This window comes from Strigops habroptila, chromosome 6 (assembly GCF_004027225.2).
Source record: "Strigops habroptila isolate Jane chromosome 6, bStrHab1.2.pri, whole genome shotgun sequence".
Taxonomy (NCBI): Eukaryota; Metazoa; Chordata; class Aves; order Psittaciformes; family Psittacidae; genus Strigops; species Strigops habroptila.
The window spans coordinates 20,018,742-20,042,728 of NC_044282.2; the positions used below are offsets into that span (position 1 = coordinate 20,018,742).

General features: G+C 33.9%; 1 protein-coding gene across 8 annotated transcripts in view; it reads left to right on the forward strand.

Annotated features, from left to right (window-relative positions):
* ASCC3 (activating signal cointegrator 1 complex subunit 3) overlaps positions 1-23,987 on the forward strand; it is a 283,374-nt gene that overhangs the window by 196,755 nt on the left and 62,632 nt on the right. For 7 of the 8 annotated variants that reach the window (XR_003991912.1, XM_030489984.1, XM_030489983.1 and 4 more), the window contains 11 exons: positions 1,820-1,996; positions 4,130-4,355; positions 8,057-8,211; positions 11,869-11,967; positions 12,452-12,620; positions 14,567-14,787; positions 16,183-16,268; positions 17,736-17,902; positions 18,040-18,185; positions 18,295-18,415; positions 20,419-20,561. Coding sequence is in view for 7 of the 8 variants with exons in the window: in XM_030489984.1 (XP_030345844.1) it covers positions 1,820-1,996; positions 4,130-4,355; positions 8,057-8,211; positions 11,869-11,967; positions 12,452-12,620; positions 14,567-14,787; positions 16,183-16,268; positions 17,736-17,902; positions 18,040-18,185; positions 18,295-18,415; positions 20,419-20,561 (1,710 nt within the window). In the remaining variant the exon portion in view is untranslated. Of the gene's footprint in view, positions 1-1,819; positions 1,997-4,129; positions 4,356-8,056; positions 8,212-11,868; positions 11,968-12,451; positions 12,621-14,566; positions 14,788-16,182; positions 16,324-17,735; positions 17,903-18,039; positions 18,186-18,294; positions 18,416-20,418; positions 20,562-23,987 lie in introns of those variants that run through there. The other variant, XM_030489989.1, reaches the window with a different exon arrangement.

The following is a 23,987-nucleotide window of genomic DNA, read 5'->3' on the forward strand; positions in this document are numbered from 1 at the left end:
TTTGATTAGCAGAATGATAAAATCTGAGGAGTTATTTTCAAATTTGAAATCTAAAAAGTTGTCGTAACAGATTTTCTTGTGCAGGCTAGGTTACTATCATACTCAGTTCTTCCAACCTCCTTTTTGCCTCCTGTGTGGGTAGGACACGAGACAATTCATTGCAAGCTGGCATGAGGTTGTTTGCCCATGCTTCTATCTCATGGAGGTGCAAGCTAGACTCCACAGGGTTTATTAGCTTGGGCTCATTGCCATTTTACGACAATTACAAACTTTCAGATCGGAGTTGGCTCTCATTCACCTGGCTCTGTGAACTGGCTGTGTGAATCCCTCACCATCTACATATTTACATATTTGCACACATTGTCTGAGTATTACCACCTCTTTATCTAATGGAGAAATTCTATTTTGCTGTAATCTCTTCCATTATAGAAGATAATAAGCAGTGAGGTTGAGGTTTTCACACACAAACGTTGATACATGCAACGTTTTCCAAGCTAGAAGGGATTTTTTATGATAGTGATACTGCCTTGCTAATTCTAAATTTAGCATAATTGAATATTTAAAAGGAAAGCATATGGAAAATATGATATGATATGTTTTTATATCTGTAGTAAAGTTAGTAGTGATGCTTCTGGACTAAAGCATAGTTTTTCTAATTTTGTATGATTCTCGTATTTGTATGGTGTGGCATCAGTGTACCATCATTTCCAGTTTCTTGTGATTCATTTGCTGTGCAGCTCTGAATGTTAAAACTAGTAACTGATTTTCACAAGAATAACTCAGGATTTATCCCTCTGTGTGATACAAATTGTGACTTTTGTTAATATGAATCATGTCTCCATAATGCCTTTAAACATTCTGTATTTTAAGATAGGTAAGTCACCAGTAGCTGGAATACAGATCCGGATTTGATCTTTACTGTGTAATGCAAGAGCAGAAAAAATTATCAGAAATGCTGTTGTACGCAGAGCATACTATTCCCCTGACACTGGAGTCATTTGTGATGATTGTGTCCTTCATTTTTTTCTTTCCTGTAGGACTAGTGGCTGGATAGTTGGGAATTTTATCCCAATTGTCTTAGGGTATTTTATATGTCAGGTAGTCAGGTCCAAATGAAAATTACTTTCAGCTGGTTCCCTGCAGGGACCAAACATTTACCCTCTTTAAATAAGTTTTACACTAACAGACTATCAGTAAATCAAAGAATATGTAGATTTATGCTGGTTTTGCCATGTAAGGGTCATCAGTTAGAATGTGAAATGTTATGCATTATTCAAACCATAGATATTAATATTTCTTTACTCATATTAAGACTTAATCTTATTAACAGTGAAAATTTTAATGTCATGAATCATAGTACTTCACAGTTTTGAGTTAAAAATGTATTATGCCACATGCAAACTAGGTAACTATAATGAGTACATTTAATGTTAATTCAAGATTGCCCTAATCCAGATGGACAGAGGTTTTACTCTGGTCAAATAAAAAATGAAATCTCATCAGATGAAGGATGGCAGGGTCAGAAGATTCAATTTTTGTGGCATATCAAATTTTTGTATGTCAATGGCAACCTTAATAGATGGTGATGCATAATAAAATGTAATTGTGTCACTATTAAGATAGTTTCAATTACGGTCTGTTAGCTACATTGTGGAAGATGTGGGTTTGCTGCTTTTTTTCCTTCTTTTTTTTTTTTCTCTTTAAAACTAGAAACTCCATTTGAAAGTAATGTAACTATGTTATAAGGAAAATTTGATTTCAGTGTAAAAATTCTTACCAAATTGCTCCAGCCTCTTCATAATCTGTAATTGTGTTTTAGGTAAGAGAAGAAGAAATAGAAGAGCTGGATACCTTACTGAATGATTTCTGCGAACTTCCTGCTCCAGGAGGTGTGGAAAACAATTATGGAAAAATTAATATCCTCCTTCAAACATATATTAGCAGAGGGGAGATGGACAGCTTCTCCCTTATTTCGGATTCTGCATATGTTGCACAGGTAAAAATAGGGATTTTACATGTCTCTTGCTGTCTTCTGCTGTTTTCATTCTCTCAGTTGTTTACAGTTAGATAAGTAGGCCTTGATCTGCAACTTTTTTAAACATTTTCATGCAAATTGATCTGAAAATCCAAGCCGTGTGTGTGTGTGTGCATGTGTGGTATAATATTTAAGTAGAAAAGATTTGCAAAAGCCTATCTTGGGAGACTGTTGAATTTTTTTCTAATTATGAATGTCCTTTTTGTTCATATTACCCCTGTAGTCTTTTCGTATTAGTAGTTCTGTGTTTGGACAGACATTTTATTCTTAATTTACTAGGGTTTCTTCTAAATGTGGAAAACTGTTGCAATCTGTTTTTATGGTTTGTGTACTTTTATACTTCATTCTGCAAAACATAAGCTATGTCTTATACACATACCTTGGTTTACACAAGAAATGTGTGCTATTACAATTTTATTTCTAGACATAATTATGCAAAATTACAATTTACAAAATCATGCAAAAATATCAGTCTATATATTTGTCAGTTTGAATTGACACCTGAATGGATGATATTTATACAGCGTGTTTAGTTATTACTCAGAATGATAAGAGAACTGCAAGTCTGTAACACAGAACTGCTTGCTTACACAACTAGAGCCCATCTTAGAAAGAAAGAGGTATTTCCTGAAAGTTTAGAATCCTGGATCCAGAGAACTTGAAGAGACAGAATCCTCATAGACAATCCCAGATGTGCAACAATAATGAATGTATAAAATAGATTATAAAGTTTTATCTTTTAGTTCATTCTATGTCTCTTTTTTTTTTTTTTTTTTTTTTCTTGGTCAGCGACATGTTGCATTGAATCCTTTTTGTCTCATCCTTAGGAAACCATTTTGGAAATAATTGATTGTAAAATTGCATTTAGTTGGTGCCAAAGATGAGAGTTAAATATTTAAAAGTATATGTATTCTTCAGCAAGATTTTCATACTAACATTACCTTATTCAGAAGTGTTTACATTTCATAGCACGTATGGGTATAAATGAGAAAATTCTGAAATCATTATGCACATCATAAAAATTGTGGTTCTTGCACAGCAAGATCATTTTCAGTATGATACTTTTAATCTTTGCTTTCAAGACAATTGCTTTTATTTGTCTGCCTCAATTATAGCATTTTTAGTGAGACAACATGGTTGTCTTCTCAGATCTTCATAAATTCTACATGTGAAACCAGTGCTACAAATTGGGAATATTTTTAATTGGATAGTGACTATTAAGAAAATCATTCATTCTTTCTAAGTAAAGGAAATGTGCCTCTTTAGTAACATATGCTTCCTATCATGACCAAATAATTTTCCATTTTTTATTTCTTTTGGCATTGCAGAGCCAGCAGAGAATGATTGTATTCTATTCAATGAATCAAGAACAGAATTGTTAATACAGGGTAGGCAAAAAAGAAAAAGAAAAAAGAAACCCCACCAAGAAACCAGAACTTCATAAGGCAGTTTGATAAGTTTATGAAAGGAATATCATAACTTATGTTTTCAGGATAAGACTGACCTCATTCAAGCTTATGTTAATAATTAATTTTCCAAGTCCAAAGCAGATTTATACAGTTTGGTTATACAACAGTCTCAGAAGATGATAACATTAAAAAAAAAAAAGTCACTACTGTAAAACTTCTGTGCAAACATCATGAAATTCAGTGTGAAATGGGATGCTGTTATGGAAGTACAACTGAAGTAAAAAATTAAAACTTGAATTTCGTAGAAACTGAGTTTGCAGGTGTATTTTATGTGTGGGCAGAGGAGGAAGATATTAGGAACAGTAGGTGAATTTCTTTCAGGAGTGATTAAGACACAATAAATTTAGAATTCCCCAATGTCAGCACAACTAGAAATTCTATGGCAGATCTGCCACTACTTTAATTAGTTGCACATGTTTCTTTTCATAATTTCTGTAGGCAACTGTGAGGTAGTTCGGCCACTAGACAGAGATGGAAAAAGTAGTTTTCAAGAATGTTTGAAATAAGTTTGAAAAGAAAAATCTATTTTTATGGTTCGTCAAAAATGAGTCAGTGGGATCCTTTTCATTTTACAAAGAATACTTGAGAGAATGACAACATTTTTGCTTTTTTTTTCACTCTCCAGAATGCAGCTCGTATTGTTCGAGCTCTTTTTGAGATTGCCCTTAGGAAACGTTGGCCTGCAATGACATATCGACTACTGAATCTCAGCAAAGTCATTGACAAGCGGCTGTGGGGCTGGGTTAGCCCTTTGAGACAGTTCTCAGTGTTACCACCATCAGTCCTTTCAAAGTTGGAAGAGAAGAATCTCACTATAGACAAGATGAAGGACATGAGGAAAGATGAAATAGGTGAGAAATCACCAATGCTGATCTGCTTAAACTATTAGTAATTGATGGGCAAGTTAGAACTAAATCTGAGCCATTAATATACACACTGTGGCCTGGAAGCCCTGTAGGCACATTTAAATGGGATTATGCTCTAACCAATAAAGGTTTATTCAGTCTCAACAACTTGTAATATGGCACAACTTTGAGGGTAAGAATAGCCCATGTCCTGCCAACCGCAGAACACATATCAAATAGAAATGTGTGTTCATATGTATTTACATATATGTATCTATACATATTTATGTTGATCTGTGCTTCCTTTCTTGCGCATATTACATAATACACTACTATAAAAGGCATCTGTTTATTTTTACCAGTTGGCAAAATGTGGCTGTTTTTTTTATCGAAATACTATTAATGTGAAAAAGAATAAAAGCAGATTATTATGTCCTGGAATACTATCAGTAAATGGCCTGCTTCTGAAACACTGCATTCATTTTCATTGAACATGGAGAATTCCTTGCCACTGGTGTCATTTCAGCAAAACCTTAATGGAATTTTTTAAAGGATTTGACACTTCGATAATGAGAAAATCCACAAGGCTACTGATAGACATAATGACAATTTCTAGTATGTGTGTATAAACTGTTGTGCATAAAATGTCCACCAGCTGGTTGAAGTTAAAAAAAAAAAAAAAAGAATTGCTGGTAATGTGTTTCTTTTTCCTATATGAGTGTATTTTTTTTCTTATTTGGGCTTTCTTTGCACCTGTTATCACAAAGTTGTTGAGAAACAAACTACCGTTTTTGAAATATCTGGTTTTAGAATAAAAATACAATTCATAGTCACTGTTTTTTAGAAGTTATGACCTCTGACTTGACAATTCTTTCATTTGACAAAAGAACTACTTCCCTAATTTAGGCGGCTTTGTTACATGCCTAATTTAGGTTGGAAAAAGCTGAATAAATATGCAAAACTTTGAAGAATTAGAGGCTATCTTTTTGTTTTATAAGTTCAGCTAAAATATCATGAGAAAAATTTTTAGCACTGCAGTATAATAATAATTTTATAATTCTAAATGTATTAAAAATATAACATTGTGTTTGAAAAGCTAGCATTATCATGGTTTTCTCATCAGAAGCATTATAGCACTTTTTATCCAGATTTGTTAATTTGTTATGTACTTGTGCAGTCTTTCTAATACTTAATATTCTTTCTTATGAATTGTATTACTATGGGGTTTTTTTTCTTTTTTCATGCTTCTTTCTCCCAGTACCTACCCATGGAAAAGCAAGAAAATTTCTATTAAGATACAAAACCAGTTTTGCTTCCTTAAACATAGCGGAACTAGTATTGACAAAATGGAAACATACCAGTATATGTCTATAAAATGTCTAGTTTAGTTTTATGTTGATGTAGTTTGAAAGTAGATGAGACTTGAGATTTGACTGTGAAAATATGTCGTTGCTGACTATACGTAATGACATTTCATGTTCTTTAGCCTTATAAGCATCAAAGCAGGTTGATGTGTGCTTTTGTGTGAAATACTGTTACATGACATTCTTCTTCCTGTGTGGCCTCTCTCTCTGACACAAGGGTGTGAAGGAAGTGCTTGCCCGGCAACCACCTTATTTTTCTTTGAATTCAAAGCCATGTTCAAATGAGAAAAGGCATAGCTTCCAGGTACTGCCTTGTTCTCTGACTCCATTTAACCAGTTTCAGCCTCATTCCTTCCTTTTTAAATGTTATTGTGACCTTGGAAATAGAATAAAAAGACAGAAACTAGCTAGCTAACTCAGTCCATGGCTTAGGGAGAGTTAAAGCGTCAGATGTATGCCAGCTCTCCCAGTGAATGAAGAGCATTTTGTGTGCGCTGATCCTGGATTCCAGTGTACCACACCAATCTAGGCACTACTGCAGTGTAACCCTGGAGTTTCCAGCAAGCCAAGAAATCACTTAGTTATCTGAGATAAACAGCCCTGGTTTTTCAAAATACAGATGACAATTGTGGGATAAGCAAAATTTATTCTTCTTCTGTTAAACATACTATTTTCTCAAATAGTCACCTTTTGTTCAGAAGGTTTTACTATTTCTTAAATGCCATTGATATAGTTTTTAATAGTGTGACTATTAAAAAAAAAAAAAAAAAAAAGAGGGTTGGGGGAAGAGAGAGAGTTTTATAATATTTTCTAGAAGCTGGGAGAGGAGCCTTATTTTCCCCTAGGAGGTAAGTGTGCAAAACCTCAGTGCTGTCCTGTACAAGCACAGTTCACCTCACACATTGTGATACAGAAAGTGATTTTTGGCACGAAAAAGCCTACTTGCCTACATAAGCTTATTGAGTATTTGGCACCTACCTTTATTTAACAGTTTCTGAGGTTTAACCTCTAGTTGCAAAAGCCAGTCACTGTGCAAGTATGCTATAATACTGCATGTATCACCAAGCTGTAACAATAGAACAGTTTTGTGTTCTAATTATCCACTTGCTGGAGGTGCACTTACTTCACCAACTGCAAATTAAACTGATTAAATATGTGTTAAAACATTTGCATTAGGGATTTGCTTCTTAAAGCAAATTCATTACTTCAGAGTATAGATTAACACCTGTGTGGAGCAAAATCTGCCACTGTATTAAATAAGGAGAAACAAAGAGGGAAGGTCAGAAACAATATAAAAAAAAAAAAAACCCCTAGCAATTACAAGATGTTATGCCCCTAAACTTTGTGCAATAGCAAGAAAAGGTTTGTATCACCTTGTCACTTTGCACGTAATGCAAATAACGGGATTTCTTCCTATGGGAAAGTGTGCACAGGGCACATCACAACACAACATGACACAACGTCAGAAAGTATCATTAGCCATTTGTAAGGTAGCTTTTAACAATGAGTACCTATGACCAATTAAAATCTAAAATATGCTTCACATAATTATGTAAGGAATCTCTGTGAAAATGTGATAAATCAACCTTCTTTCCTAAATAAGCTAGAAGTTGCAATATTTTTCAGGAAAAAAAAGAAATCACTGCTACATAGTATGTTATATATTTAAAGTGAAGAGCAAGGGAACAGAGGTTTCAGCTGTAAAATACAAGTAGGAAATTTTTTTTAATTAATATAATCACTTTATTGCCTTAGTCATCATGACTGAAAATAAAATCCATTGGAACATTTAGTTTTCCCTTTGTCTCAGTTACACACTGGTGTATCCTGAAAGATACAGCTGCTGTGAGATGTTTACTAGTTGTGTGCATTTTTGAGTGATTTACATTTCTTCAGTTTTATGAAAAATGTTCTGTCTGCTTTTAATCACTACACAGGAATTGCAGAAGTTCAAATGTATGCCCTTCATTAAGTAAAAGGTCAGCATTCATGCTTTAAAAAAGAACTATATGGCTTGGTAAGAGCCTGGTCAAAAAGTCAGTAACGGAAGCGGAACTAGCTTGACATAATATGTTTTCAGTGTCAATTCTTAATAGTTATTTTAACCCCTTAGTTATAGCCGACAGTGGGGTTAATACTGATTTTTCTAAGCTATAAATTGCTAATTCAAGTTAAGTATTACAAAATATTCAGACATGCCAGGTCAAGAGAGTCAGACATTTATGCACCTAAAAGCAAAACAAGCAAGCAGTAACATGTCTCTCTAAAAGCATATTTGAAAGTCGGAGTTGTATTATTTTTCCTGTAAATGCAAATTTGTTACACCTAATGTTTTCTTGGCAGGTCATATGCTGCATCATGTGAAGATTGGGTTAAAGGTAAAACAATGTGTCCATCAAATCCCCTCCATCATAATGGAAGCAACGATTCAGCCAATTACCCGCACGGTCCTCCGAGTTCGGCTGAACATCACTCCTGACTTCACATGGAATGATCAGGTATAAAAAAGGAGGTGGAGGGAGGATGCGAAGCATTAATTTAGCTTCAGTAAAGATGATCACAGGGAGTCCATAGCTGTTCGGATAAGAAAAAAAAAAAATTATTTTAGCTCAAAAACAAATTCAGTAACAGGAATGGAATGACCTTTAAGACTTTTGTAGAAGAAGGCACCCAAAGATATTCTTTCTATTTCCACTATTTTCTATAAACAGCACTGGATTGTGCTGTTTATAACATGTTGAAGTTCTTATACTGAATATTAATAGTAGTCATATACAGATTTGAGTTATACGCCCAAAAAGGAAGCAAGAAAAAGGGAGACACGGATGGCTGTCTGAACTATGAATGAATGTCAAACGCAGAAAATAAAGCCGTGAAATGCAGTTCATGTATGCCAAGTTCTGCTCCTCTTTATGGCTCTACAAATGTACATTCACAACATCAGTGCCTTTTTTTTCTGTTGGGACTCGTATGAACAGAAAAGCTGTGATATGTTTGGAATTATATTCATCTATATTTTATGGTGCAAATTTATACAAAAGGAATTGTACTGTTGCCCATTGAGATATACCCACAGCCTTTGATTCAGAATCTGTTCATTACAAGTAGATTCAAGATAAATCTAAATGAAATACAAATGTCCACATGGGGGCATTGTATTGTTGCTGGTACTTCTGAAACTTCCTACAGAAAAAAGGCAAAGATACTTCAATGGGCAATCATATTTTTCCTTTTACATTCTCATGTTTACACTTAATACAAATTATTCTGAAAGGTGGCTATTAAATATCTGTTCTTTTATTACAAAATAATTTTTAAATCTCTTAGATTATGAATTTACCTTAATCACAAGTATATTAGAGTTTTATTCCGCAAACATTTAGATTATTTTAAAATTTTTTTTCCTGCCTAAAGGCTTTTTCTTTTCCTTTGGACATTAGTTTATGAATAGGAGATTAACGATTTTAGATTTCGTTTGCTACCAGGATTTATTACAGAAATATTTGAATGAACTCCTAGCATGAATTATAACATGAATTATTTTTTGCTGTCTTATTTATGTGCAATACTTCAGAAGGCAAACAAGCATTACTTTTTAGGATTGAAACAAATGTTTATTACTCAATCTTTCATCCACTTTACCTGTAATCTATTAAAGACAAACAAAAACCTCACAACTGTTCCTCATATTAAGCTGTATCTTAATACAAAGTAATTTCCATTTTTACATTTTTATACACAATCTACGTTCTTCTATATTTTTACAAATTGAAAAGGGCTGCATATAGAATTATATTCTCTTAGTTTGATTCTGAACTTCTAAACTTATAGCACAATTTCGGCAAAAATCTGTTTTTTGCTATGACCCCTTGACAGAGTTCTCCTAATGGTTGCTTGGAAATACTATGATTGTTCTATCAATTCAACTTATAGACCTGTTTTTGTGTGAATTTGTATATTGGTACCCATCAAAACTTGGAAAATTTTGTTCCTTTTTTTTATTTTTGTAAGGTAGCTGTTGATTTTATTGCTTTTTCAGTAAAATAATCTTTTATCACAGTAAATAAAAAAAAAGCTGTTAAATTTTAATAGTCTCTAAAAATTAGAGACTCTTTTAAATTCAACTATTGACACTCCAAAACTACTTCTCTATCGTCACACAGTATTTTAGCAAGCTTTTTAGAAGACTACAGAAGACTATAGGAACTTACAGATATAGCTGTAATTGGTACAAAACCACACTGGCAAAAAATCCATTAAAAGAATGGGGGTAGTCAAATAAATTCAGAATAGTAAAAATTTTAATACTGTACTTAACTGGAATACCTCACTTGACTAACATTTCATGGGTTTAAGGCTGTTCCTTTACCTGGATACTTAATTCAGAACAACCTTATCACAGATTTTGCACTTGCCTTTACAAAAGAAAGAAGGTATGTTTGGTAGTCATGAGATACAGTATCGTTTTGATCTTTAATCGCTGCAGTTTTCAGTGTTGGGAGCCTGTTATTTCAGTACAAGAGTGTGAGCCATATCCCAGGGGAAAATTCTTCTTATATTGTTAGAAGCAAAGGACTTTAAACATACCCAATCAGAGCAACTACGTATTGCAGCCAAGAGCCCAGCAGAAATAGAAATAGAATAGTGCAACTAGTATTAATTAGACACACAGTTTTAGAACAAGGGTTGCCCAAAATACAGGTATGTGTCAATTGTTGAGAGCTCCCCAGAGTTCTAGAGAATCGTTACTGAGAGCGTGTTGCATTGCCTGTTCCCACATTACCCTTCTTTCCCCATGCAGCTTTGTCACAGGACTCTCCAAAACTAAGATGCTGTTAGAGTTGATAATAAAATGTCTGAGCTTTGAAATATATCGCCTTCCTTATTTCTTCTTTCCTCTCTTAAATTCTCCTAAACCCTGATGAAGTAATAGTCTCACTGTAATTTTTCATAATGTCACCTACAGTGACCTGCGTCCTTTCAGTTTCACTGCTTCACTTCCCAGTGAAGCTGCTAGTGAAATCCAAATATAATGAAAATAAATTACAGTGTCTTTACTGTCCATCTACTTATCTATTGTGCAACTGTGTTAAAAGAAGAAAAAAAAAAGCACCTTAGTTCTATTCTTACTTCATATTTTTGTCTTCAAGAGCCAGTACAGACTGTTTTCCAGCACACACACAATAATGAATTATGCTGAAAATAATGTGTGCACTGTGAATCAATACCAGATTCCTATAGCATTAAAATTGCCATTAGAAGCAACTACGTGCTTTGTGTTTTTTCCTATTAAGTAGAGTTTAGGAATAATTCCAAGTCTTTTTTGATCATCATGCTGGTTTTGTACCTTAGCACAGTTCTAATCAGAAACATCAGAAATCTATGTTCATTTAATAGTATGTCTTCCATACGCCTTTACTATGCATTTTTCTTTTCCTAGATAGTCAGAAAATGCTTGTACATTAGCACAAGTCATTTATTCTAACAAAGAAACAAAAATTCTTAACTGAACATCCCACCTAGCTATGATTTGTGGCTGTCATTGCACAATAAGGTACACAACAAAGCAAACAAAAATCTAGGATGAAATAAAGTGTTGCCAGATGGCATGAGAATTATCAAGAGACAGCTCTATTTATCTTCTCACTTCACCTGTAGCAATGACTAGATCTACAGCCTTCTGAATCCACTTACTGTATCTTTCTAGAGGAGAGGGGATGAGAGGGAGGAAGAGAGAAATATCACAGTTCAGCATCCAATTTTTCGTGAGATGTTTTTGACTGAAAAATCAGCATTGAATAGCAAAAGACAATCCTCTATACAGAATCCATGGAAAGAAATACAAGAAAGAAAAAGATAAAAAGGAGGAGTTCTTTCTTAGGAGCCTAGAGGAAACCCTGGCAGTTCAATCTGTTTATAAACAGGCACTAGCTTCCGTTGCGTTTGTGTCATGTCCATTTATATTATGCATACCTTAAGCGAACTCTTACTGAAACATAATCTTTAAGCAGACTGATCTAATCAGAAATATTACATTGTTCTTACCTTCTATATTCCTTTGTAAGCCTCCATCATTTAGAAATATATCCGATATACCCAGGTAATCTAGAGAACCTCATTACAACTATAACAAGCTATCTTTTCTGCTCTTAAAGGTACACGGCACTGTTGGAGAGCCCTGGTGGATTTGGGTGGAAGACCCTACTAATGATCACATTTACCATTCAGAGTACTTCATTGTTCAAAAAAAACAGGTAATGAACTGTACTCAGAATCTCATAGCAAGACAAAAATGAAGTTAGTGAGATGCAGATCTGTAAGGCCAAACAGTATTTTGACCTAAGCAGATTTTCAAATCAGTAGCACAGCTTTCAATTTCAGATGTACATGATAAACTGGGAGTTCCACAAGGATGTTTTCTAATCTCAGATGTCCCTTTTTCTCCTCCTGCTTTGACGGGACAGTTATTTCCAGGTGAAAAAAAGGAAGACTGTAATGATTTTGTCTGTTAAAGAAAAAGATGAAGAACCAGTCTTATTTTTATCTTTTGAAGTCCATGGAAACAAAATACATTCCTAGTGGTGAAATCTTTTATAAAGGTGTGAATATTTTACACATGGAGTTGCACAAATACTTTATTGCTTTGTGTTGGTAATGCTAATGGAAGTGATGTAAACTATGATTTTTCAAGTTACTGATTTGTCTGTGCAATAATTATTCTCTACACATTTGCATTAGGTCATTACTAAAGAACCTCAAATGCTGGTGTTCACAATCCCAATTTTTGAACCTCTACCTTCTCAATATTACATTCGAGCTGTGTCCGATAGATGGTTAGGAGCAGAGGCTGTATGCATCATAAATTTTCAACATTTGATTCTTCCAGAAAGACATCCTCCACACACAGGTAACTTCAAATTTGATCATTTTGTTTTAATTCATCTTGCTTATACTGATTTTCCTTGTATACTGCAAGAAATAACTTCATTTCTGCTTCATCACAGAAAAGTATATGGAATCTCACTTTGTAAGATACTTGTATTATTGAAACCATTTCTTCACTACAGTTAAAGTGCTCTAAAATTTTAAATTCCTGAACAAATAGCTGCTCATTTCATCTCAACATAATACCAGCCTTACTCCAGGTTCTCTATAAAACTTAGGAAATTTGAAACTGTCATATACAATTTAGCAAATCTCTGTGTTATAGTATGTCATCTTAGTGCTTGTAAGCATTACATTTCTTCTGGACTGGTTAAAAATAATCCAAGAATGGATGGTTGGGTTAAAAACTGCATTCAACAAAGGAAAAACAAACAGTTAAGATTTTGAAAATTTGAAACCTTTCACTATTTTTACTAAAATTAATTCATCATAGCAAGCACTGTTACAGTACCGAACATCACATTTCCATTCAGCACTGCTGATCAAGTCATGGCCTTCCCCTCCTCCTCCTTTTTTAACACTTGGCACAGAAGCATATGTTTGTGTTTTGCTTCTTTTTTTTCTGGATACATAAATTGCCTTATACATTCATTGTGCCTGATGTCATTGTAAAACCTTTCCACTGTAATTACATTTGGCTCATCTAGCAGTCTGTGAAGTGAGTGCCTTCAGTAATACTCAGTTCTTATACGGTGTTGTCCTTTGGCATGCATAAATTCACATGTGTTTGTGAAGTGTTTAGCTATTGTTATACTGTACCTACACTGTCTGAAAAAGCATGTGTAACCTTTTTATCTAATTGACTGATCACTGACTACTATTCAGAAGAAACAGAAAGATATTTACACATCACCAGTTATGGAGCCTCTAGGATTTATGGTAATTGATTTCAATTCCCATCTGGTTCCCACTCAACAATGAAGTACGTAGAGGCCCTGCTAGGCAAGAAACCTTTTTTCTCCTTCGCAGAGCCCAAGAAATCACAGTTTCAGTGGGAATGATAAAACAGCCATAAGGTATCAGTGAAAAGCATGTGAAGAATATTAGGCATCATTGCCTCAGTAGATTTTATGACTCCCATATCATACCTTAATGCGAAGCACCCTGAAAAGACAATGAGACCTCCAGCCACAAAAAAAAGAAAAAAAATCCAAACTTCAAAGCAAGCATCTGCATAGCAGAATCACTGCAGTCTCCTTAATTTGGTAGGATTCCAGATCCAATCTGGTTATATATATCATCTTCCAAATTCCACAATCTCTAATTGTTTGGATAGCAGATGCCCTCAAGATATATGGAGAATCATATCTTGAAAAGTTGTTTGTTTATTTACTAAGTTTGTGTATTTAATTACATGTTTAAAGGATTAGATGCAAAATTCAGTTGTACTCATCTGATTTGTATTACTCCATCAACTCAGAAACTCCAAAGAATATTTCCTTCTTAAATAGATTTTTTTCCTTGAATCTGAAATATACACACTACGCTGTCCTTCAGCTCCACGTTCTGTTAGCATAAGAAGCTGGACATACATATAATCTAATACGGTGAGTTTAGAACTTACTACAACTGGGTAAAAAGGAAACAGCTTTAAAGAAAATATTAATTTATGCAAATGGCTGCTTCATAGCTATCAGAATACTAACAATATACTTGCAGAATACTTGCAGAATACTAACAAAAATACTTGCAGAAATACCTCAGCGTTAAAAAAATCAATTTTTCATTATTCCTCATCGAAGTTAACAATGACCCAAATGCGGACTTTGCGTCATGTGAGATATTAAGTAAAACAATTTCCTATGTAACTTGTTTTCCACTATATTATTTTTTAATATCTGTATCTTCATAATAACCTGTGTTATGGCATCTCTTTGTCATACACTTATGATTATTTTGTGGTTTTAGAGCTTCTAGATCTTCAGCCTTTGCCTATCACAGCCTTGGGACATCGGGAATATGAAGCCCTGTACAAATTCACACACTTCAACCCTATCCAGACCCAGATATTTCATACACTTTATCACACAGACTGTAATGTTCTTCTTGGAGCACCTACAGGTTCTGGAAAAACTGTTGCAGCTGAATTAGCAATCTTCAGAGTTTTTAACAAGTATCCCACATCAAAGGTTTGTAAAATAGATTTACTGGAAGTATTTTGTGTAGGCATGTTTTCAGCAATAAAAAAGCCTAGAAAAAGACTATGGCAATCTGATTTTTTTTCTTTCTTCAATTTATACGTTTGAATACAAAATGGTACTGCTGCATTATATATATTATGCTTTTATTTCAACTTGATATATTAATCAGTGTACAACTAAAGTGACATTCAGGCATTCTGGATTTCCTTTTCTGTACGTACCTGCATTTCCTGCTTTAATCTCCCTCTACTAGTAGCAGTACTGGTTTATAGCTATTAGTTCCCCTCCATGTGAATCCAACTAGCCCAGTCTTTCTCTTATTTAAACAAAGAAGTTGCAATTAATTACTGCAAACCAATTTTCTGTTCCAACTTGCCCCTGTGTTTTATTTCTTAAATTGTCTAAAAGCTGAACAACTCAGCTTTGGGGGTTTTGATTTCAAAGTGAATATATATCTGTATCTTGACTTAGCCATCTTGTCCTAGTTAACCACATTTCAGCTTTAAAGTCTTTGGAAAAGATATTTATATCTGACTGTGAGATTTAACCAAAGAATAACTTTTGAAATTAACAGAAATTTTGAAATTAACAGAAATTCATCTTTGAAATTTCAGTATCTTCATGTAATTTGTGAGTCCAAGTGAGGTAAACAAGACACTCATACATTTTCAGCTAATCTGTTAGACTTACAAAATAGCCATTTCTCAAAGGACTGTATCTTTTAGGTTTTAATAAAGCTGAAAATTTTTAAAGAATGTGCGTGAATTCTTCATGTAGCAGTTTCTTCATGTTCAAAAGCTTAAGAATATTTAATTGGAATATTCTCGTTAATTCTGAATATTTAATTTGGAATAAATCTGTAAATAAATCTTGTTTCTACATGTTAGAGTATTCTCTCCTGCACAGCAGGCTTCTTTGAGGAAAATATTATGACAGTTTGCTTAAAATAATCACATTTTTAATTTAATTGGTAATGGTTTAGTAATTTAATGACACAACTAGAAACCAGGTAGCTTGCTGGAAATTCTGATTATTTCTGTTCTAGAATGTTAGCTTGCAGATTTTATAGTCCTGTCAAAAAATGGCATTATTTATATAAGTAGGTTGTGATATTAAATGCTGTGATAAATACTTCCATTTCAAGAAACTATTCTTTCTCTTTCTTAACTTATTTGTCTGTTAATAGCATAGGAAACAAAGCATTATTTTCAAGTATTAAGCCTGTTGTAACCAGAATCGTATTGTAGGTCATTTAAGGAACTCAAACCTTAATCATTTTAATGAGTATGATAATAAGTATGTTCAAATCTCACAAGTATTAAATATTTTTCCTTCTAGGTACTTTCTTGTTTAACTTCTGGTTTTGTGACTTTTCTTTTGCAGGCAGTGTATATTGCACCCTTAAAAGCACTCGTTCGTGAAAGAATTGAGGACTGGAAAGTTAGGATTGAAGAAAAACTTGGTAAAAAGTATGTTTCTCCTTACCTAATCAGAGAAATAAGAAGCAAAAGAACAACCCATCAAGTATGAAAAAATCTACAGAATACTCTTGAGTATTTCAAAATAGGTTCCGATTGTATACCATCCTTCAAATTTCTAGTGCTTTAAAAAAATGCTATCAGTAGTCACTGTAGTGGTAGCAAAATCAAAACTTAAAAATGGATACTTTAATACCCAGCTATTTTTATTCTCATTACTTGCACATATAACAAATATGAAGCTCAGATTTCTCTTTCCAGTATCCTTGGAAATTGAAATTGCAATCCAAAATAAGCTTTTTTTATTTTTTAAGAAAAATCAGTTAAAAAGAACTCAAAGGACTTGCATGAACTGTATACTAGTATTCCCATATGGTTCTTCATATGTAAATTAGAATTTTATTCTTTGGTAGCATTAATTTCTTGCTGATCTTCTCAAGTGTTGGAAGTCAGCCATTACTTTGTGACATATAAGGTGTATCAGTCATGCTGATGCTTTCCAAAATCAGACTTTCTTGAGTTAAAAATTATATCCTTAAGATGCATTATTTAGGGCCTTTTCCTTTCCTATGTATAGATTTTTGCCAAGCTAAAGCTGAAAGCACACCTCAGGTTTCAATAGAAGTGCTACTCTGTATACACGAAATTACCAGTGAGATTCCTGCTATTATTATATCAGTGACTACTAATTAGTGATTTTTTTTTTTTTATTTTAATGGCCTGTGAGGATAAATTATTTGCCTCATAATTTTAAAATATTTTCAGATAATATTTTATTTTCGAAATTTATTACTTGTGACTCAAAATTTGTACAGAACATATACATTACTTTGAGGATTTTTTATTAGATGTTTAACTGGATGTAGAATGTGTCATAGAAATGTCAAAAATCCATTATATTCTGTCTAAAATGATGGATCATCTTAAATGCAATGAGTAGAAATTGAAAGGATAATAAGGCAAACAATTGGAAAAACTCTGCTAATCTTCCCAAAAAATGACCTTAGGATAATTCCTGCTCCAGTTTTAATGGAACTTCACCAATAAATGCAGATACACTGCAATCTAGCCTCATTATTGAAACCAGAGGTCTATACAGACAGCAGATATCTTTATAGTAAGGTTTCATCATAGCTATGGCAGGATGTTATGATTCATATTATATAATCCTAATATTCTTACATTATCTTCATTTTGGAAAATTAACCATAGGTAGTTTGGGATGCATATTTGCCCTCTTCTATTTGGTATTTATATGGTATTTGTTAGGATAACAGACAGGTTTATTTACTTAAAAAAATTGTGAAAATTCTTCCAGAAGTATTTGATCAGAAACAAAATTACTTTGTTTAATGTTGTTTCTTCTCTCTTTTAAGAGTTTTTGTTTAGGAGTTAATATTTGAACATTAAGATATTCTAAAGCTTTGTAAAGCAAGCCACCATCTTTCTTGATTACAGGGTTGTAGAGTTGACAGGAGATGTGACTCCTGATATGAGAGCTATTGCCCAAGCTGACCTGATTGTTACTACCCCAGAGAAGTGGGATGGTGTTAGCAGAAGCTGGCAGAACAGAAGCTATGTTCAGAAAGTTTCCATTCTTATCATAGATGAGATCCATCTATTAGGTGAGCATGTTTTCTTGGTTTTAATGAGAATTGTTGCTAAATTTGAAGAAGTGTGCTGGTACTTAAGACATGAATATACTTTTTGACTTATGAACCTTTTTTTCTCTCAATTTTTCAATGGCCTTTTCGTTTACTAGGGGATGAGAGAGGCCCAGTATTGGAAGTCATTGTGTCTCGAACAAACTTCATCTCATCTCACACAGAGAAGCCTGTAAGAGTAGTTGGTTTATCCACTGCTTTAGCAAATGCCAGAGACCTTGCTGACTGGCTAAATATTAATCAGGTATGAAAAATGTTTCAGAAGATGGATATGTGTTTGTACTGCAGAAAAACAAAATAGCAAATTATAAGATAATTCAAGGTTAAACTTGAAAAAAAATGTTTTCTTGTAGATGGGTCTGTTCAACTTCCGACCGTCAGTACGCCCAGTTCCTCTGGAGGTGCATATTCAGGGCTTCCCTGGGCAGCACTACTGTCCTCGCATGGCTAGCATGAACAAACCTGCATTTCAGGGTAAGCAACAAGCTCCTAGACCTTTTCTTTCTTTCTGTAAAAGAAAAAAAGACTGAGCACTTTACACAGTTCATTTGCAGCATATTTACAACATGTGTGTGTGTACTCTTGGCATATATAGGGGGAATCTGCTCTGCTAATGGCCCAAAGCTATTTGTCTGAAACATAAAGTGTGCTACAAATGCAACATAGAACTGAGGAATGTAATGTATTTAGAACAGAAGAATAAAATTAGTGCTAGTGAGAGGGAAATAAAATGTGTTTTCTCTTAGTGTTCGACACCATAAAAAACATTTGTGTAAAAATATTTGAAATTTAGAAAGTAATAAAACCATTCATATTATTAATCTGCTGAGGTATTTTCATATGGACCACTGTATGTAAGCATTAAAAAAATTGTGAACAGAAGTTGCAAGTCAGGCTAACCTCCTATGATTCTAGTTTCAAAGCAATAACCATAAAATTCAAAATTTGTAGTGCATCCAGATATGCTTCTGTTTCCAATTTTTTATTCTTAACAAAGCTGCCAAGCAGGATAGATTTAAGAAAAGCTCTTGTATTTTGTTTGAACATGTTTTGCTTTGGTTACATAAGGAATATTTATTATATCAATTAAAAATAACCCCCAAAATAAATTTTGTAATGTGAACTGCTGCTGATTGTGAGGTGACATTTGTGAGGTGACTTTTTAGCTGCTTTAATTAGCCTTATGACAGAAGGAAAGTATTGATTGTGGACTAGAGACCAATCTTGACAGCCCAGATTATTTACACCTCCACAAGAGCATTGTACAAAAACACTAATGAACAATAAATCTGTCTTGGGCTGTTCTGCCACACCTGTTCCTGAAGCAACAAAAAACCATTAGATGCTGGGCTTTTAAAATATATAGATATATAGATATATTGGCATATATAGTTGTAAGGTATAAATACACATAAATTATTCTATTTATTTCAATAATTTCACAACTGTATAGTATGTGTATATGCAAGAGCACATGCTGGGTAGTATTTGTGAACTAGGGAACAATATGTGATGGTGGATAGTATGAAATGATTTTCAGAAATAAACAATGCAAAAATTTAATTTCTAGAATGAGAATTACATAAGAAAACACACAGATGGATTTATAAGAGATTTCAAGAGAGTATTTGAAACTCTACATACACCTGTTTATACTTCTAGTGCTTGTCGATGTCAGAAAATCTGTAGATGTATGATTTATTGAGGGCTTTTTTCACCACTTGTTTGATGTGATATAGTCAAGGTTATTTTAGCATTTCATGGCAGTACTTATTCCTGAGGCCATAAAAATTTCACTGCAACCTGAAACTTTTTGAACATGGGCTGAGCAAGAAAAAGGACTCAGCTTTTTTAAAAAAGTCCTGAAGCATAATTGGTTTAAATATATCAGACTAATTAGAAAACAAGAGAAACAAAGTTCTTTTCTACCATAGTGCCCACTTTCACAATATTTCTTGAAAAGTCCCTTTCTACCTTTTTTACCTTTTCTGGTTTTGTTAGATTGAAGTGATCTTTTGCAGACAGACATGAGTTTATGCAATCTGGACTCTGGGTCAGGCAGAAAGCAAGTTTTGGACCTCGATGGCTCTAAGCCTAAACTAATGTATCCCAATAGGTATTAAAAACAGAACATACTTATTATGCTAAGATAGAGAAATTCACAAGCTTTGAATTCTAGAAAGCTTGTCCGGGTTTTGTGGTGTTTTGATGGGGTTTTTTTCCCCACTGGTTCTCTTAATTAGCTTACAATGATCACTGAAGTAGCAGAGCAAACTAACTCAGACTCAGCTAGCATAGCTGTATGATTTTTGATTCAGAGATGGTATATGCTCACTTCAGTTATATCCATCTGGTAGAATAGAGAAGTATACATATGTGTATATCGTCTGCGCAGAGGTATATCAGCTGTCTAGGCAAAGAGAAACTATTTTTTGTCACTAAAGGGCCTAATTCTCAAGTTTTGTTTTCCCCAACAGCAATTCGGAGTCATTCTCCAGCCAAGCCTGTTCTTATTTTTGTATCATCCAGACGTCAGACAAGGCTTACTGCTTTAGATCTGATAGCTTTCCTAGCCACTGAGGATGATCCCAAACAATGGCTGAAGATGGATGAAAGAGAGGTAGAATCATTTTACCTGCATTATTTGTGGTTTGCTTCTATTTTATTGATATATGTTTGAAAAGAAAATACATCTAAAACAAAAGAGTCGTATGAGCATAGATCTTGAAACAGCTATGATTAAGCTAAATTTCGATATGTATTAAGGCTAGTGCCAGCCTTAAGATTATATAAACATCTTTGCAAAGGCTGAACTTTAGAACAAAAACTCTTTTATCTTTGTTTTTTCCTGCATATCTATTATTAATGCTAGTTCCCTTGTCCCAGACAACATATATCACATGGTAGAAGTCTTTGATACAGAGATAAGACAAAGAATAAAAGCGGACTAGTGTTCTCCAAAGTTTACAGCTGGAAATTCGTGACATAGAGTTGTTGAGCTTGAATTTAAACCAAATCTCTTTCAGTGTTTTAGGATCAAAATCATCATCCTCATAACTGTATGTGTAGAAGGTCATAAATATGCATATATATCTGTGTGTGTATATGTACGTATGTATATAATGTGTCTGTCCATCTATATTCATACACATATATATAGAGAGGTATTGCACAACCAACTGCTTAGGAATGGTTCAGCCTTGCATATCAATGGAATAAATCAATGTTCAAAAAAAAAAAAAAAAAGCTTCTGCTAATGTATTTGTTACAAGAACATAAAAATTACTGTCAAATATTCAGATGTTAAGCAATACTGGAGTAAATGTTTAATTCTTTATTCTTTCCCAAGCAATATAATCTTTAATTACATTTTCTTGTATTGTCTCTCAAAAAAACCCTTTCAGTTATTGCAAAACATGAATGATGATCAAATAAGAAACGACCATTTAATATTCTGTTTTATCTTCATTCTTCAAAATGTATACTAGATTTTATTTACTGCACTTGGTTCAGCACCAGTTCTGAATACAGAATTATTTATTTCCTTCTGGACTAATGGTCCTGATTGTAGTATATCTTTGCTTCAAAACAGTTTCTTTGGTTGATATTCAGATTTCCCAGGTTTTGGAAGTTAGCTTTTTTTAATGGTTGCAGACCTTCTACATAGGAATTTCTGTGGTAATACTGGGCCAAAAGACCTCAAAATGCAGGATTCATAAATACAAGACCCAGAACGAATATAGAATAGAATCATAGAATAGTAAGGGTTGGAAAGGACTTTAAGATCATCTAGTTCCAACCCCCCTGCCATGGGCAGGGACACCTCGCACCTCATATTGTATGAACATTAATATATCAACAGTTGTATGAGTAGTTATTCACTTGTGCACCAAAAATTACATGCCAAAAAATATAGTTTTCTAGATGAGATTATTTGGTTTTGTTTGCTCTTTGCAAAAAAATAAAGTGTGATTTTTTTTCTGAGGTAAAGCATAACGTCTGTATCCTTCCTCTTTTGAATGGATTATAAAAAAGAAAATGGATGTCTTGGCTGATAAAGTACTAGTACTAAAGCATGTCTCAATTTGAATCTGATTTTCTGACAGTATAACCTCTCTTTAATGCTTCCTTGAGCATAACAAGAACATTTCATATCAAAATGATTACCGCTTAGTAGCAGTCTCACCTATAATTAGAATATGTGACGTGCAGCTTCCCCTAAATGACTTGCGTTAATATGAATGGCTTCCTCATGTCCTGTGAGCCACTACCATCCTGAAAAGAACTGTAACTGAAGCTTCTTCACTTACTGGAAAAGGGTTTTCTATTAGGAGTCTTTGAATTTCATATGTTTCAGAATAAACCTCTGAAGGATTTGAAAGAGGAGCCAACAAGGACAAGCAGACTTTGCATTTATTAGTTTAATAACATTTGCATATTATTTGTATCTGAATTAATAAGCTGAATATTTGGAGCGCAAGATACCTACCAAGTTACTCAGTTCTGATTACGTAAACATAAAAGACTGAGGATTAATTCCTAAGTTGTTATATCTTACCACTATTATGCAGAACACAATTCTGTTTGAAGCACTCACAATTTCAAGTGGATATTTCTTTAGGTAATTATGGGACCAGTTTGTAGTTTTGTGTTTTAAATGAGCATGATTAGCCTGAGTTTCATTTGACATTGAAGCAAAGAACAAAGCTCAGTAGTGCTACATACCCAGCATATGTACTGCTTAATTCTTTATCCATAATTGGTGGGTTGTTTATTTGGTTGATTTTTTTAATTCTAAATTCAAGTTACATTAAAGTCAGGCTTGGACTAGGTGAAATAGACAAAATTCTCTCCATACTGCTATAGCATTTTTGAGTTTTAAAAGTAGAATTAGTGAATATTTACTTTATAGGAGGTATTCCCTCCTTTATGGGGGGTATTGCCTGTCTTGAACACTTGCCCAAATATTTCATGTTTCTGAATTCCATACAGAATCAAAATGCATCAGTTAGAAGAAATAAATTGTTCTTGCCTTTAAGCAACATTTTCTGTTGCTTGTCAGTTTTGCGCATTTGGTTTTTGCCAACCCATGTTCCTTTAGGGGAACTTACAGACAAATTATTTTGTTTTCAAAATGTTTGCAACTGTTAATTGTGAAACATGTTGAGATACAAGAGATTTTTCATAGGTGGGTGTATACAAAGTTTACAGCAAGCCTTTGCATTTTGCTTCATTAAGCCTTATTTGTATGATGTTCATTTTGGCTGACATAAGATTCCTTTAAGAACTCATTGGTTAGTTTTCTTTAATGGTGTAATTGATTTTGCTACATGACAGTCTATGTTTATGTTAGCTTCCCAGTGGGTATACTGCATAATATATGCATACTACAGCTTCTTAAAATGCTGTACACAATACCATCCATAATAACATCTAGAAGACCAATAATTGAGGTAGACACAGATTCTTACAGCCATTAAAGGTGATTTTACTCTCTTACCCTGCGTGGCAGCTTTTCTCTGATGGTAACAGAGAGATTCAGGCCTTGAGGGGGAGGGATGGATGTCGGGGAGAGACCAATACTGGATCTTTGCTACCTGTTTATCAGCTATGCCATCATCTTAGCTTCCCTCATCTTCTCTGTAGAGATTCTCCCTATAGTGGTAGTGCCAAACCAGACTCTCGTTTGCAGCATGTGAAGGGTGCACTCTCTTTTCAGCAACTCCAGACTGCTTCACTTCACAGTAACAGGCAAATCCACACTCATCTCTGCCACCGAGCTCCAAGTATCAAATTCAGACAATATTTCAATCAGTTATATTTCAAAGGACATGAACTTGTATGAAGCTTGTAGAGTACAGATTTGTATGAATAAATGATGTACAGAAACAAACCTTCAACTGTTGCCACCAAAGCAGACAACAGCATACCAGGATCATGGAGGAACCATACAAGACATTCTTTCCATCAAAAAGGAGTCAGCAGTCTAACAGGTGCAACTGAATTATAGTTCAAAAGGAATTTTGTTCCACATCCATCTACTTTT